This window comes from Podarcis tiliguerta (assembly GCF_965153285.1).
Source record: "Podarcis tiliguerta genome assembly, chromosome: 10".
Classification (NCBI taxonomy): Eukaryota; Metazoa; Chordata; class Lepidosauria; order Squamata; family Lacertidae; genus Podarcis; species Podarcis tiliguerta.
Window position 1 is genome coordinate 28681631 of NC_139543.1, and position 17866 is coordinate 28699496.

A 17866-nucleotide genomic window follows, 5' to 3' on the forward strand; every position below is an offset into this window, starting at 1 on the left:
GACATCTGAAGGCAGCCCTGAATCAGGAAGTTTTTAATGTTTGGCGGTTTATTATGTTTTGATGTGTGTTGGAAGCCACCCAGAGCTTCCAGATGGGTGGGGATGATGGTCGTGGGGATGATGGTCGTGGTGATAATAATGATAATAATAATAAAAACAACAACAACAATAATAATAATAACAACAAGATGAAGATGATCTGGGGGGGGGGGCTATTAGAGCTTCAGTCAAAGCCTTCCATGCAAAAAAATCCAAAACATTTGGGTGTAACTCACCACGTAGTCATGCATCAGGTTTGTAGATTTGCCAAGTTGGTGGCAAAGTTAGTAGTAGGTAGCATCATAGATAGCACTGAAGGATGTGAGTAGGAGAGAAATGATTGCTTGATTTGATGGAAGATTGACTTTCCTTAAGGCAGATTTGAGTAGTAAGTCTTCAAAGTTTTAAGAACAAAATTTGAGAATCACAGTTTCTACAGAATTTTCCTTTAGTTTCCATAAAATGTTACAACTCTACAGTATGCAAGATGCAATATTTTAGAATATCAGGGCTAACAGAAAGTGGACTGTTTGGTAAATACACTATTTTAAAGTGCTACAGTTAGACCCGCCTATTATTATTTCCTTTTTTGTAGGATATATTCACAATTTAAAGAATTTGAGAGAACAAACATTTGGGGGAGGCAGGATATAAAGTAACCTTTGTTCTTTGTTAGCCTGCACTACATGTCTGGTTTCTAAAGTAGCATTGAACTGCATGGTACTCATTGCACAAGGAACATTAACCATTTTTTTAAACCCAGTAGTGAATCCTGTACATGAAAATAAAGCAGAATTTTTTTGTTTTAGTATTTTTACTATCATTCCAACGCCACATAATTTGGCAGGTGTATAGCTATAATGCTTCATTTTATGTAGCTTGTAATGCCTTATATCCACTAGCAGTGCAGTCCATTGCACATCTGCTCTCGCTGAACGCATTGGGACTTATTACCAGATGATCCAGGTTCACCCGCCAGAGCAGATTTTGGGGGCTCAGATTTAATGTTTAATGGTCTTGGCTACAAATTGTAATGACACAACATTAATAAAATTATAGGGATAAATGGAAAACCTGTTTGTGTTGAATTTCAGTTTATACACATTTAACTTCCATTGTCAATCTATGTTCAAGCATGATAATAAAAACTTTACGATTAGAAGGGATATATTTAAAAGTACAATCATATGCTCAGTGTGATCTTGCAAACAGACAGTGAAGCCATGGCCTGTGGTTAATGGAGTCTTTGTGCCATGTACCACTAATACATGTGCTGGACAAAGCCAGGCTATATCTGTATGCTGAGTAATACTATGGTGGTTACTCTTTTGTATATACAGTGGTACGTCAAGTTACAAATGCCTCAGGTTACAAACTCCACTAACCTGGAAGAATTACCTCAAGTTGAGAACTTTGCCCCAGGATGAGAACAGAAACTGTGTGCCGGCAGCGCAGCAGCAACAAGAGGCCCCCATTAGCAAAAGCATGCCTCTAGTTAAGAACATTTTCAGGTTAAGAACGGACCTCTGAAACGAATAAAGTTCATAACCAGAGGTACCACTGTAAAACCTACTTTCTGTGGCTTATTCTTTTGCCCCTGTAACTGTCCATGAAATAGGCACAAGGTTCTACTGTCATCCTTGGGCTCTATACCAAAGATATTTGGGAACATTTTTCCTGTGAGAAACTAGTGTCACTCTTTTAAAAGTGGTTTTAGGCCATTTATTTCATTGTCCTCAGCAAGGTAGCTTTAGCAATTACTTGATACGGCTGACTGTTAGTCCTCCACAGCTCTGCTCCTGCCCTGCTTTCATTTAGAGTCCGTCAGCATAAGCTGACAATTTTGAGTAGCATTGCCTTTCTAGCTGAGTCAGCAGTTTCAAGATTCTGAACTAGGATTGCAGTTTTACAGAAGGTTCAGGTTACTGCTGAGGCAAAGTTATCTGCTATCTAGGAGCACAGGCATTGGTGTGGTAAAATATTTAGCAAGCTAATAGGAATACTTAAAAGGACTTTGAATTTTTCAGCTGTACACTAGTCTTTAAAATGTACTAACTTCACTTATTAAAGGAGCTGCACTGTAAAATAATAATAATAATAATAATAATAATAATAATAATAATACAGTGGTACCTCGGGTTAAGTACTTAAATTATTCCGGAGGTCCGTACTTAACCTGAAACTGTTCTTAACCTGAAGCACCATTTTAGCTAATGGGGCCTGCCGCTGCCGCTGCTGCGCGATTTCTGTTCTCATCCTGAAGCAAAGTTCTTAACACGAGGTAATATTTCTGGGTTAGCGGAGTCTGTAACCTGAAGCGTATGTAACCTGAAGTGTATATAACCTGAGGTACCACTGTAATAATAATTTATTTATACCCCGCCCATCTGGCTGGGTTTCCCCAGCCACTTTGGGCGGCTTCCAACAAAATATTAAAATACAATAGTCTGTTAAACATTAAAAGCTTCCCTAAAACATATGTAAATATATATGTCAATAATTCAAAGCTAGTTGTATATTTTATTCTCCCACCTTTCCCTCTCCTGGCCCCTTTAATATTCGTGCTTGTTTGTTTCCCCCCTCTTCTGATTGTTACGTTTTATGGAGCTGTTTTAAACATCTAGCAAATGATGTTACAAAAATAATTAAATTAAATTTCATTTCACACAGTTCACACAGCACTTTGGCATTCAGATAAGGCAATATGCTTGATTGTGTGATGGTTTGCAAGGTTTTTAAACTGGATTCTTTAACGTAGTCATTTACAGAAGCCCTTGAAACAGAAAGAAATATGAACAAGTTGTTTATTATATTAGACATGTTAGCTTCTATAAGTTTCCCCCAAGGTTGTATATGAAACAATGTTTGATATAAGAATATGTGGTTTAAAATTGGACTACATAGAATGTCATGAAAACTTACTATTTAATGTTAAATACACAAAATACTCTGGTATCTTTTTTCTCTTTGGGAAAACAGAGTGATTAAGTACTTTATTAATTTGCTAATAATGCAGTTCTATACACACTTAACTGGTCACAACTTCTATTAAACTCAATGGGACTTACTTTTGATTGGAATTGAGCTATAAAATCTTGCAACCCTGGTTTCATTTAACTTTTTTTTTTTGTAGCAGAACCTTGTTAGGAAATACATAAAAAGTAGAACATTGTGGCATTCTAGTTAACTTTTCAGCTGAGTCAAGAATGTTTTAACATCTTTTTAGTTACAGTACCCTTGTTGGATTTTCTGCTGCATTAACAAGAGTGTTGTGTATTAGATTTAGTTGGCATCTAATCTGTGTATAAGGGAGTGGTTGGAAGTATAGACTGTGTTGATTGGTGCATGCACGCTATCTGTGTAGACACAAGATTCGTATTCATGTCTACCTCTCTGAATGCCTTGGATATTGTGTGTGAAACATGAATGAGTTCAGAAAAAAATAGTTTGGGTTGCCATGGGATACAGAAATTGTGTATTTATTATGTTTATCCTTTAAGCAACTTCCATGCCAACACCTCAGAACTGTGTTTTTTTAACTAGGCGTTTATTGAATGCACTTGGGTATATCATAGGGGACCTTAAAAAGTGAGAAAATTTGCAAATAATAAAGAGATAACGATGTGAAGGTCTTAAGGCGGAGATGGGAGATGTAATAAGACTTGGTTGTTAATACATCACATTCTGGGGCATTGAAATATGCTTTCATGGGAAGCAATTTCTGCCGCAAGATTTTGCAGGCATAACAACTTTAATTTCACTTCTGTTAAATGAAGAATTGCTTTCATATAGTACAGTCTGAGAAGTAGCTTTTAGATTGTAAGCCTGAGGTCAGCGATGACTTACTACTGATTTTAGTAAGCTGCTGTGGGAGCCATTTCAGCTGAAGAATAGGATAAAATGCTTCTAAGAAAAAACTAATAAATTAATAATCTCTTGTCTTTTCTTTACAGGCTGCTGAGTCAGGAATAATAAAAGTAAAAACGATAGCTGCACGAAACAGTGATGTCTTGTCAGGTAAATATTTGCAAACACCAAAAAATCCTAATCAGAAAATTCATTTTAAGTCTCTTTAAATCAAAGCTTTGTGTGTGATTTGGTGTTGAATATCTTTAGTGCTTTTAGAACATGAAGATAATAATAGTCTATGGGTTTTCAGTAAAAGTTATGACAGTGTGCTAGTCCAATTTTTCATCAAAGCAGGTGAAATATATACAGTTATCAAAATTCTGGGATAGTCTTTGGTGTCTGAAGATCCTGTTTGAATCCTCACTGATTTCCAGGTACTCAAGTTCAGGGAAAGTTTACACAGCAAGCACCTGTTCACGTTCTTTAGGATTCCACCTCATTATCCCCACCCCAGCAAACTATGATTCCTAGCTTAGCATTTGATTTGAACTGGGTATAGAGGGTTGTGTTGCTCCACAATGTGAAGCCAGTGGCATGCCATGCAAATGCATCCATTCCCTCTTGTAAGAAAGCATTAATTACCTTCCTAGTTCAACCAGCTGACCCCTCCCTGCCCAATTTTGTAAATGAAGAGGGGCAAGGATCCAACAGTTGTTGCACAAACCTTACCAAATGCTCTGTCCACGCCCTCAGGCTGCAACAACTGAAACCTGTCCGACAACATCCAACAAATAAGTGCTCCAGAATTGCCTGCTCTAAAACCTGGAGTCCAAGTTCCAGTGGATGCAAGTGATTTTATCCTCATAATGCCTTGCAAACAGTCACAGGCTCTACCATGTGCCTAGGCCCACAGGTAACAGGCCTTAGCCACCCAGAACAACGGCACTGGATGACAAAACTGGGGCACAGAGGAGAAGTAAGCTTACTTTGCACCTTCAGATCTACTGAATAGAGTCTGACCTGAGCACATTTGTTGTGATTTCCCCCCACCTGCTCATTCGCTTAATAGTTCTCACTCTAGAGCATAACACAGAGCTCTGCTTACTTTGCACGTTGGGAAAGGGTGTTCAAACTCCCATGTCACCTTCCGTGTTTGGCAGAAGAGCCAGCCTTGCCAATTGGAAAGCTCCCTGGGGCCCTCCAGAAAACCATTTGAATCCATTAGTCTCCAGGAGTTGGCCATTTTAATAGGTCCTCCATTCCTGCAGTTTTAGAATTCTGAAATTCTAAAACTCAACAACAACACCCCACCCCCCAGTTTATCTTCTCCCTTCTCAACCAAGGATGACAAATATTGAGTGTGCCCTCCTACTAATGTTGAGCTACGTTGGGGCAGCCCCATGGATGTCATGGTGACCCTGAGTATGCTATTGGCCAGAATATGTAGAAACACACTCCTGGAGTTATGGTTGTATGATCTGGAGTGATACCAATCTTAATACAGGGTGCACACCCTGCTTTTTTGTGTGTTTTAGCTATTATTGGTGTAAGTTAACACAGTGTACAGTGTCTTGTGCCAAAACAAAGCACAGAACTGGATGCAATTCAATACCATCCTGTAGAGGACAGTCTTCCGGGGTTGAGGGTATATCATTTATGTTGGCCCATAGATTATTTTGGGTTGTATACCCCCTGTTCCTTATTGTGTTCTATGTTTTTTACTGCTATTTGCATTATACAAATAACAACAACAATAATGTATTATGTTACTGTATTAGCTGTTACTGAAGTACTCAAAACTTATAGTTTGACAAACATTTTATAGATGTAGGTGCCCTGTTTCATGAGAGAGATGCTGCAGGAAAATGGCTTCTGCAGACTAAGCCAATATGCACATGTCTGCTCTTCCCCCACCCCAATTCCAAACTATGTTATGGGTCATCCAAATGAAAATTGATGTCTCCTTCCAGTTGAACAGCAGAACAAAGAAGCAAAATTGCTGGTGATATGGAGGAAAGGATGTGTTGCTGCATGGGTGTGTTTGGAGAAGTAAAAGTGATAGAGAGGACCTCTCCAAAACATTCCTCCCACAACTCATTCTGTGAAATTTAATGGACAGTAAATGAAATGTTGCCAGTTTCAGCCTTCTTTCTTTAGTTATATTAATTACTGAATGAATCTATGATTTTAATGTAGAATTTTAGGGTAACCAAATACAATTTAATATATTGCTTGTACTTATTGAGAGAGTAAAATATCCCCAAATCTCAGAGATTTTAAAACGGCTTCTTACGATGTTTTGCAAACTGGAAGTGAAGACAACTGGAAAGAGTGTCTGTAGGAGTCAGAGATAATTTTGTGCAGATGGCACAAAAGTGGCAGTGATTTGAAAGCATACAAAATTCAAATAAATTGTGTAATTCCCTTCCTAAAGCTAAGTAGCTCTGAAGATCTTCCAACTAGTACTTAAATTGGAGCTTATCTGGATACCGCATGCCCACTTCTTAAACAAGGGCTAGGGAATGTCTGGCCCGCTGGTCAAACTTGGCATTCCATGAAATTTGGCCCACAAGACTTTTTTCACCACCTGCCCCACATCTGATGCTTTACATGGGGCAGGTGACGTCATGTATGGGGCAGGTAGAGATGTGGTTGCCAATGCACAAATAGGAGGCTTGTGCATCACTTTCACAATCACTTTCAAGTACACCTCTCTATTCTGTCATCCTGGAAAGTATGCTGCTGATTGGAAGCCCTGTGCAGCGGTCTTGGTAATGCCTGCAGAAATCCCCTTGTGCTGGGGTTCCCAAGTGCCTGTCAGCCACCCACCCCAGGCAACAACAGTCAGAATTAGACCGCCCATAATGAAAAAATATAAAGAATTGCCTGTAAAAAGAGTTTACCATATATGAGCCCCATTTGCCCAGTGCAACAAGAAGTTGCCAGAACAGAAATGTTTTCACCAACTTTCCTCTCCCACCTCCCAATAATTTGTCCATTTAAAAAATTTAACTGTTCTCATGTGTACCTTGCTCCAATATTGTGGTAGTATTATATGAACTTTGTATTATTTAGATTTTATGGAGGAAAATGTATGATGTCACCAAGGACACCTATACCCACTTTCCTGGAAGTGAACCTTATTAAACTCAATCTTTCATTTGAAATTTACCTGTTACCATATTCATTCCAGTTACCCAATCTGATTAGTTTTATATTCACTCATATTACTGTTATGAACCAATAGACTTTGAAAAATGCTTTATTTTTCTATTCCATTTCCTCCTGTTTACTGGTCCACAACCGGTATCTTAAATAACTAATTAAGATTAGAAAAATACTTCTCTTGTTGGTTATTATTCTTTTAAGTGTGATGTTGCACTAGCAAGTCTTAAGCGTTAGTGTCACCAGAGAAAATATTTATAGTTGCTTCTGTGTACTTGAAAGTACATGAGTACAGAAGGGCAGGGGCAGGTGGTCTGTTGCAGCAAAAATGATGCCACAATTAGTTTTTATTGTTTAGATTAGTTGATTTTGAATAATTACTCTAGTATTACTTAAAGAATATACTTTAGAATAGTTCTTGCCCTATTTTTTCACTTTAACACTTCTATTTAATTTATTTTTCTTTTGTTTTCATTGCTATCATGAATGCTGACATAAGTGGGAAAGCTATGACAGGTAATGTCAGCTATAATCCAAACAAACTTGCACTAAGAGACAGAAGCATCTCATCATATCTGTTTAAAGAACTAGATAGCATACAGTGATTTAGTGTATGGAAGACAGTTGCAGCCTCACAAATAGCATTATGGGCAAGACTTACAACTAGTAACAAAACTCGGGATTAGTCTTAAAAGACATAAGCACCCTAGAAAACAGCAACAGTGGAATTCCACCCACACCCAGTGTAAATTTATATGACATAATAGAACCTCAGAAACCACTTTGTACTGAGTCAGACCATTGCCTACCACACTGACAGCTCTTTGGGGTTTCAGCCTAGGGGACATTTCCAGCCCTACCGGGAAATGCCAGGGATTGTTCAGAAACCTTCTGCATTGCAGAGCAGATGCTCTACCACTGAACTATGGCCCTTTGCCCTAATTAGGGAGAATAATTATCTAATTAGACTTCAAATATTATATGCCTAGAACACTAATACAGTAGCACTTGGAAATGCTTACTAGTACTTTTTATCTATATCCTAGTACTATAATCTACATTGTACAATTCCTCTTTAAACTCAACATTATTTACAAGGTCTTAACGCTTTTAGGTTTAATGGCTGCCTTGATAAACCTGTGAATAATCTTCTAAGACACGATACATCTGTGCATTAATATAGATGCCTTCACTGCTTACATTTTCCTAGAAAACCAAATCAAGATTTCTCTTTTAAAAAACAAACAAACCATACACAGTTTGAGGCCTTTCACTCTCTCTAGGCTTTTCCAGTTTCAAGTAATTGTGCTCTGATATGATTTGAAATGCTATTTTGTATCGTAGAATTGTAGAGTTGGAAGGGACCACGAAGGTCATCAATATCTCTGTTACTGTTTCTAATTAATCTGCTGTAGTGTCACTGATATTACAGAACTGGGTTAAGGGGTTATATAACTGATGCCCCTTTGGATTGTCTCCGTAGTTCAGTATGCTGGATATTCGTAATATAATTCTCAGTGTTATGGGTTATAATCTGTTAGTGTTCTTTGCACTGTGGCACCAGCAGATTCGTCTGCTCATGGAAGGGGAAGAGATAATTTGGGCTGATTTCCCTGATGGACCTAACACCCTCCCCCAAACTGTTCTGGAGGATTGAGGGACCCTCAGAACAGATTTGGGAGAGGAAATAGGCAAAAGCCACTTCCCCTTCTCCCCCATGAGCAGATGTTTCCTGCTGGATCAAACTTCCTTGTGCTTGTGCAAGAAATAGACCATCACCCTAGAGTACCTAATAAGATTCTAGAAAAGAGATGCATTTCATACAACATAATTTATGGATCCCATTCTTTACCAGCTCAGAACTTTGGTAAACTTCTGTCAGGGTGTACCCACCGTGTGTATACTTAAGTGAATTTTGAGTGCTGAATCCTGCTTATTTGCATAAGAACTGCTTGTTTAAATTAGTTTCTTCAGCTAGTCTCTCTCTCCCCACCCCATCCCCGGTTAAGTGTAAGACAAAATACTGGATACTGCTTAGTTGTAAGACAAAAATCTGGTTTAAAATTTCCATGTTTGGAATCAGAAGTGTATATACTTCAGCAGTAGCTATAGTTTTGAAAGTTGTGTATTGTATTCACTGTCAAAGGATAAAATTCCAGATAGAGTTTAATATCAATGTATAATTTAAAACTATAATTCCTATAGACTCACTATGGGTATCTTTGAGAACCTGGCACATGTACGATTTTGCAAACTAGGCTACCTTTCAATTAAATTAAATATTACTATACTGTGCAAGCAGTGTGTTCACATAGAGCAAGTCTATGTTGAAACAAGTAGGCTGCAATTGAGACTTGCTCTTTGAAGGAAAGGTGACATCAAATAATCAGTCTTCAGTTCCATAGTACTCTGCTCAGACTCTTGTATTCTTGTGCAGTGAACATAAGGAGATATTTTCTGCTGTGTTGGATCACAGAGCTATCTTGCCCATGACAAATTGGGCACATAGGAGAGTCAGTAGAATATTGCATATGGTGTATGAGAATGGGGTAATTCAGAGGCTTGGAAAGCAAAGTGAATGCAAAGAGTAAATGCTGTGCAAACAGGCAGGTGAAAGAAGATTCAAGCAGCTGCTCCAAAAGGTTCTTACCGCGGATATAAAATTAAAGTAAAAGTTCCAAATTTATAACTCTTTCCATCTCTTTTATATATATTTTCCATGAAATACCACTATAATTATATTAATTTTCAACAGATGGTTTTCTTTATTAATCAAAGCTGCGGACTTGTGATATTGTATATTTATTTTTTCTCCATTTGAAAGCCTTGAAAGAGAACAGCTCAGAAGTGGTTCAGCCTTTTCTAATGGGTTGTGGAACGAAAGAACCAAAGATCACCCAACTATGTCTAGCAGCTATACAAAGGCTCATGTCTCATGAAGTTGTTTCAGAGGTAAGACTTGGGGTAGTCAAGTAATGGTATGGAAGTGTTGCCTAATTTACATAGCTGAAGAATCATTAAAAAAATTAGAGTATCCTAATAAGATAACTGACTAGGCATAGCCTTTAGAATCAGTGTAGGTGTAACTCTACCCCAGAGGGATTATTAGGGGTGGCTTATTGCAGGAGCATTCCCCTTCAGTTTTATTTTCAGATGAAATGTATTTAGCATTATGAGAGTTAGTATGGTGTGTAGTATGTTGAGTGTTGAGGTTAGAGGAGACTCACTCAGCCATGAAGCTCACTGAATATTTTTGAACCATTTGACAACTCTCACCTACTCTACAGGCCTGTTGTGTGGATAAAGTGGAGTTGGTAGGGGATGAGTCATGTGTGCTGAACTATGCTAGCGTAAAGGCAGCATAAACATATAAATATACCTACGGCACTATGTTGAGTCACGGTTAGACGCTGGTACACAAACTGCAGTTTAAGGTCTCTCTGGCTAGTGTTAACATTGATGTTGGTGTAGCACAACTTGAAAACTGAGGGGAAGGGGAGGTGTATGCAAGTCACCCAGGAGAATTACACCAAGCCTTACACTTTAGGATTATAATGCAAAACGGTCAGCTGCTCTAGCTTTATTGAGGCTTTGGCTGCTGGTACAACTTAACACTCACCCAGGGAATGAAATTCCCACACAAATAAAAATTCTCTTTTCAGTGACCTCATCTTGTCTCGCACAGTGCTGAGTCCTCACCCAATACTGCTGGTGGACCCATCACACTTGCTGATTCTCCCCAGCTTCTAAGCTCCATGGCACCCTAGTATTCCTTTCTTCAGGCTATTAAGTTTGAGGAGTGACAGGCCAAGTTGTCCTTCTTGGGACCCTCTAGGGTCACATGCAGTGAACCAGTCTCATGGTATTCTCTCCTTAAGGAGTTGAGCTGGAAGGAAAGCCTGTTAGCAGGGTTCCCTGACCCTCCCCGCTATCAGGGGAAGAAGGGTTAAGAGATTATATGCCTTTGCTTTTTCTTCTGCAAGCCAGTCTCCCTCTCTTCTATGACTGCTGCCTCTGGGCTATTTAATCTCAGTAGTTCCAAAAGTGCTTTGTTATTCCCAGGTGGTAGCAGTTTTTCCCTTCCCCACCTCTTTCTTGGGTAGGCTGAGTGAGTTGCAGCCCTGCTTCCAGTAGAGGTGGATCGGGGCCTTCTTAAAAGGTCAGTGAAAGAAAAGAACATATTGCTTGAGGCGATCCCCTGCAGATCTTTACAGAGTGAAAAAGCATTTTCAATATTTATTAAGTATGATGGAATTGATGATTGACACTTCTATAGTCATTTCCCCCTCACATAGTATCTTGGCATCGAATAGCCCATCTCAATTTTTGTTCCCAAGGTTGCTGCTGGAAATGTTATCAATATGCTTTGGCAACTGATGGAAAATAGCCTTGAAGAACTCAAACTTCTTCAGACGGTCCTTGTATTATTAACAACCAATACAGTTGTCCATGACGAAGCACTTTCTAAGGTAGGCACTGTATAAATCAAATTGTGGTATTTCATTATATGTTAACCAATAAATATGAGCTGATCTTGAAAATTCCATGGTGAATCTCAAATAAGTTTCACAGGCTGTCTTTCATTGTACACCAAAGAAATATTCAGAAAAATGGCACATCAGTGTGGCTTATTTACACAATACCTACAGGCCTGTTCAAGTAATAGCTTTGAAATTCTTCTCAGGAAAAGACTGAGAGTGACCCATGGTCTCCTATGTTTCCTTAATAATAGCAATCACAAATAGCAATATTAGGAAAAGCATCATTTAGGTCTTTCATTAGTGTGGATGAATTACCGTATTTTTCGCTCTATAGGACGCACTTTTTCCCCTTCAAAAATGAAGGGGAAATGTGTGTGCGTCCTATGGAGCGAAGACGCTATAGTCCCGCGACCTTCTCCCGGCTGGAGAGGTGACGCGCGCCTATAGCAGGAGTCTCTATAGCCGCGGGTCACCTCTCCAGCAGGGAGAGCGGGCGCGGGGCTAAAGCAGCCCCCCGCGACCCTCTCCTGGCTGGAGAGGTGATGCGCGCCTATAGCAGGAGTCTCTATAGCCGCGCGTCACCTCTCCAGCAGGGAGAGCGCGCGCGGGGCTAAAGCAGCCCCCCGCGACCCTCTCCCGGCTGGAGAGGTGACGCGCGCCTATAGCAGGAGTCTCTATAGCCGCGCGTCACCTCTCCAGCAGGGAGAGCGCGCGCGGGGCTAAAGCAGCCCCCCGCGACCCTCTCCCGGCTGGAGAGGTGACGCGCGCCTATAGCAGGAGTCTCTATAGGCGCGCGTCACCTCTCCAGCAGGGAGAGCGCGCGCGGGGCTAAAGCAGCCCCCCGCGACCCTCTCCCGGCTGGAGAGGTGACGCGCGCCTATAGCAGGAGTCTCTATAGCCGCGCGTCACCTCTCCAGCAGGGAGAGCGCGCGCGGGGCTAAAGCAGCCCCCGCGACCCTCTCCCGGCTGGAGAGGTGACGCGCGCCTATAGCAGGAGTCTCTATAGGCGCGCGTCACCTCTCCAGCAGGGAGAGCGCGCGCGGGGCTAAAGCGGGCTTTTGCGAGAGGTGAGGGAATTCCCCCACCTCCCAGGAAAGCCAAGAGAAGCCGTGCAGCCCTTTTAAAGTGCTCACGGCTTCTGCCGGTTTTGCGGGAGGTGGGGGAATTCCCCCACTTCCCAGGAAAGCCAGGAGAAGCCAGGATCTCTTTAAAGGGGTTGCGTGGCTTCTGCGGGCTTTTGGGAGAGGTGAGGGAATCCCCCCACCTCCCAGTAAAGCCAGGAAAGCCCTGCGCAGCGTCTCCCGGCAAGGAGAGGCTGCACGGGGCTAAAGGGGAAGCCATCCCGCTCTCTGCCTTGGCTTCCTCCATAGCCGCGCGCAACCCCTCTGGCAAGGAGAGGCTGCACGGGGCTATGGATTCTTTAGCCCTGCGCAGCGTCTCCTGGCAAGGAGAGGTTGCGCTGGGCTAAAGAGGAAGCCAAAACACCGAGCGGGATCCATCCTGCTCTCTGCCTTGGCTTGCTCCATAGCCGCGCGCAACCCCTCTGGCAAGGAGAGGCTGCACGGGGCTATGGATTCTTTAGCCCTGCGCAGCGTCTCCTGGCAAGGAGAGGTTGCGCTGGGCTAAAGAGGAAGCCAAAACACCGAGCGGGATCCATCCCGCTCTCTGCCCTGGCTTGCTCCATAGCCGCGCGCAACCCCTCTGGCAAGGAGAGGCTGCACGGGGCTATGGATTCTTTAGCCCTGCGCAGCGTCTCCTGGCAAGGAGAGGTTGCGCTGGGCTAAAGAGGAAGCCAAAACACCGAGCGGGATCCATCCCGCTCTCTGCCCTGGCTTGCTCCATAGCCGCGCGCAACCCCTCTGGCAAGGAGAGGCTGCACGGGGCTATGGATTCTTTAGCCCTGCGCAGCGTCTCCTGGCAAGGAGAGGTTGCGCTGGGCTAAAGAGGAAGCCAAAACACCGAGCGGGATCCATCCCGCTCTCTGCCTTGGCTTGCTCCATAGCCGCGCGCAACCCCTCTGGCAAGGAGAGGCTGCACGGGGCTATGGATTCTTTAGCCCTGCGCAGCGTCTCCTGGCAAGGAGAGGTTGCGCTGGGCTAAAGAGGAAGCCAAAACACCGAGCGGGATCCATCCCGCTCTCTGCCTTGGCTTGCTCCATAGCCGCGCGCAACCCCTCTGGCAAGGAGAGGCTGCACGGGGCTATGGATTCTTTAGCCCTGCGCAGCGTCTCCTGGCAAGGAGAGTTTGCGCTGGGCTAAAGAGGAAGCCAAAACACCGAGCGGGATCCATCCCGCTCTCTGCCTTGGCTTGCTCCATAGCCGCGCGCAACCCCTCTGGCAAGGAGAGGCTGCACGGGGCTATGGATTCTTTAGCCCTGCGCAGCGTCTCCTGGCAAGGAGAGGTTGCGCTGGGCTAAAGAGGAAGCCAAAACACCGAGCGGGATCCATCCCGCTCTCTGCCTTGGCTTGCTCCATAGCCGCGCGCAACCCCTCTGGCAAGGAGAGGCTGCACGGGGCTATGGATTCTTTAGCCCTGCGTAGCGTCTCCTGGCAAGGAGAGGTTGCGCTGGGCTAAAGAGGAAGCCAAAACACCGAGCGGGATCCATCCCGCTCTCTGCCTTGGCTTGCTCCATAGCCGCGCGCAACCCCTCCGGCAAGGAGAGGCTGCACGGGGCTATGGATTCTTTAGCCCTGCGTAGCGTCTCCTGGCAAGGAGAGGTTGCGCTGGGCGAAAGAGGAAGCCAAAACACCGAGCGGGATCCATCCTGCTCTCTGCCTTGGCTTCCTCCATAGCCGCACGCAACCCTTCCGGCAGGGAGAGGTTGTGCGCAGCCTGTACGCTGCTCTTTGGTGCTGGGGGGGGAAATATTTTTTTTTCTTGATTTCCCCCCCTAAAAACTGGGTGCGTCCTATGGTCCGGTGCGTCCTATGGTGCGAAAAATACGGTAGTAAAATCGGGGGGGATCCAAGATAGCCCTTTTCGCAATTGGCAAATTGCCTTTTCTGGCAAATAGGAGAGTAATCCTTCAGGTGGGCATCATGGAAGAAAAGGACCAAAATATATTTGTTCTTCATCTGAGCTTTTGCCGAAAAAGTTTTCAATATCATTTTACACTTAGATTATAAATTAGGTTTCTGGGCAATGTAAAATGTTTTAAAGCTGGCAAAATAAAATGTTGAGTTAAACTACAAGCTTATCAAAATTATGCTGCAACTACTTAATCTCATCCATTAAAAGTTATGTCAGCTATGGTGATCGGATTATGCATAGTTTGGATCAAGTTTTCAGTAAAAGAGAGCTGCACAGTTGTGAGGCTGTCTGAGGGTGTCTCTTTGTATTATTGCTGTTTGCACTTGGCACACGGGTGACAGTCAGAGGGGCATCCTTGAGGCATTCTTGACATGAAAGTGTTGAAGCAATCGTGTGACTTGTACATTATTATTTTTCTTTTCACATGTGAAGAGGCTTTTGATGAAAGGAGGAGCCAGTTTCCAAGATAGATGCATTTTAGGATGGCGGAAACTTAAACATCTTTAAATTCAACTTACTTCATGTTTTAGAAACTTATCATTTCTACACCTTCGCTTTGATTATTATTTGGGTTGTGTAATGAGTACCGTTTAAATTTGTTTTAGGCAATTGTCCTTTGCTTTCGGTTGCACTTCACAAAAGACAATATCACAAATAATACTGCGGCAGCCACAGTACGGCAAGTAGTTACTGTTGTTTTCGAAAGAGTCGTTGCTGAGGATGAACACTATAAAGGTGGGTATGTGTTTGTGTTGCAATTAAAATATTACATAACATTTGGTACTTATAGCAAAAGTCTGTTTGCTATAAGTAGGTGGAGCCCAATATAGCAGTACCCTGATTCTAAAAGGAAATAGATTAGTGTATAGCACGTCATCCACTGGCGGAGGAAGAGGAGTGCAGGGGAAGCGCACTGCCCCTGGCAGTGCGATCCCAGTGGGGTGCCATCATGGCTGTCCTCCTGCCTGCTCTGGGCACCACGCCCCCAGGATGTGCCCCAGCCCTGCCCCCACCTGCTCTCTGTCCCCCCCCCCCCCCCAGTGCCGGAGCATGAAGCTCCGCCACTGGCTTCATCTGAGGAATTGGGAGGGCCAGGTCAAAGATTATCCCATTTTATCGTCACAGCAATCCTGCATAGGGTATGCTGAGATGAGTGGGGATTTCAGCCCAGACCTACCCAGTCCAGGTCAAAATTCAGCATTCTATTAACTTGGAAAGTGTAATCGATAAAGGAAAGGTGGCTTTTGAAGCATGGATACCAATTTGCTCAAGTGTTACATCGTGTGTGTTTTTTAATGAAGCTGTCGGCTTTGAATTGGCAGGTTGTTCAGTAACTGCAAGTCATGCATTTTACCTTGTGTTTAGTTGGAGAAATGTGCTTCTTGGTTGCCAGTTCTCTACTACATGCCTTCTGAATGTTACTTGTCACATCCCTGAAACTGGAAAAGTAACTAAATGCAACTCTGTTCTATCCGGCAGTAGCAAGAGGGAAAAGAGAGAGCAACTTTTGGGGGGAATGTTGGTGTCGACCACAAGCACCTGCTAAAACCCCCAAGTTGCTGCATCAGCCTTAGTTAATATATATATAAAATTGAACAGCCATGCATTCTTTCTTAACATTGTGTTTCTGAACTGGATCTGTGTTTTGTACAGATATTATAGAGCAACCAATAGGAATTCAAGGAAACAGTAACAGAAGATCTGTCAGCACCTTGAAACCATGTGCTAAAGATGCATATATGCTTTTTCAGGTATTGGAACTTACTTGAATTCTTGTCGTTCTTTTTATTATATACAGTCTAATTTACATACAAAGTTAAGCTTCTGAGATCAGTCAATAGTCATTTGTTACTTTTGGTTTGAGAGATAATATGATGCAAGCATTTTGAAGAGAGAGAAAAGGTTAACGTACACAGAGCATTCTTAATATTATGGAGGAAAAGCATAGCATGCTGGACATAATTCTTCTGCTTATCTCTAAAAGCTATAGAGCTCAATATACGGAGGAGCTACAGAGATGGTAAAAGGGAGCAATTTGAGAAGCTAAAGGTTTGGATGTGTTTAGCATAGATGAAAGTCAGGATAGTCTCAATGTTTTCAGAAACTTAAAAAGAAACAGTACTATCTAACTGGTGGATTTAAATTGCTGGACAGAATAATGAAATTAAATAAAGGCAAATGCAATTTCTTAACAATGGACTGATTCTGATATAATGCTGGTTCTAATGCAATGCAAAATCATGGACTGGCAAAACACGGGCCTGCATTCAGCCCTGATTTAAGGCAAACTACAGTTCATCATAAGGGACTGGGTGGCGCTGTGGGTTAAACCACAGAGCCTAGGACTTGCCGATCGGAAGGTCGGCGGTTCGAATCCCCACAACGGGGTGAGCTCCCGTTGCTCAGTCCTGCTCCTGCCAACCTAGCAGTTCGAAAGCAAATCAAAATGCAAGTAGATAAATAGGTACCGCTCTGGTGGGAAGGTAAACGGCGTTTCCGTGTGCTGCTCTGGTTCGCCAGAAGTGGCTTTGTCATGCTGGCCGCATGACCCAGAAGCTGTCTGCGGACAAACGCCGGCTCCCTCGGCCAATAAAGCGAGATGAGTGCCGCAACCCCAGAGTCGGTCACGACTGGACCTAACAGTCAGGGGTCCCTTTACCTTTACAGTTCATCATCATCTGAACTATGATTTGCCCTTCTCTGAAAAACAGGATAAAAATGAAGAACAGATCCCATTTCTAGACTCAATTTGCAAGGCAATCGCAAAGTATAGTAGGCTTCTTTAGGCAAATAGTAGCTTCCTCAAACCAGGAAAGGATATAGAGGATTGTGTATGTGAACGAGGAAGGAGTGACTGAAACTCAGACGTGTTAATACCAGAGTATGGTTTGATGGTATGTCTAAAAATTCCATATGGTGAATTACATGGCAAAGTAAAGACTGGGTGAAAATTGGGGGGGTGGGGAGGTTTCCAGGCTGATTCCTGAGAATAAAAGTACAAGAGTGTTGTTGGTTTTTTTTAGGATCTTTGTCAGCTGGTTAATGCTGATGCACCTTACTGGCTTGTAGGCATGACAGAAATGACCCGGACATTTGGTCTGGAACTGCTTGAGTCAGTCCTCAATGATTTCCCGCAAGTATTTTTACAAGTGAGTGCTTTCATTTTTAGAAAGGGGAGGGGAATTTCAGCTACAAAGACTTTAGAAACTGTGTATATTGTGGTTGGGGGTCCTAACTAGACACCTGTGAAGGGAAGGGCTCCTTTTCACAGATGGGACCAATATCTGTGTATGGGATCCACT

General features: G+C 42.8%; 1 protein-coding gene across 4 annotated transcripts in view; it reads left to right on the top strand.

The window, feature by feature from the left end:
* The window catches only part of MON2 (MON2 homolog, regulator of endosome-to-Golgi trafficking), a 56430-nt gene that overhangs the window by 2869 nt on the left and 35695 nt on the right, over nt 1-17866 (top strand). For all 4 annotated transcript variants that reach the window (XM_083399285.1, XM_083399284.1, XM_083399287.1 and 1 more), the window contains exons 2-7: nt 3993-4056; nt 9878-10005; nt 11391-11522; nt 15170-15299; nt 16218-16315; nt 17588-17713. In XM_083399285.1, coding sequence (XP_083255411.1) covers nt 3993-4056; nt 9878-10005; nt 11391-11522; nt 15170-15299; nt 16218-16315; nt 17588-17713 — 678 coding nt within the window. The remainder of the gene's footprint in view (nt 1-3992; nt 4057-9877; nt 10006-11390; nt 11523-15169; nt 15300-16217; nt 16316-17587; nt 17714-17866) is intronic.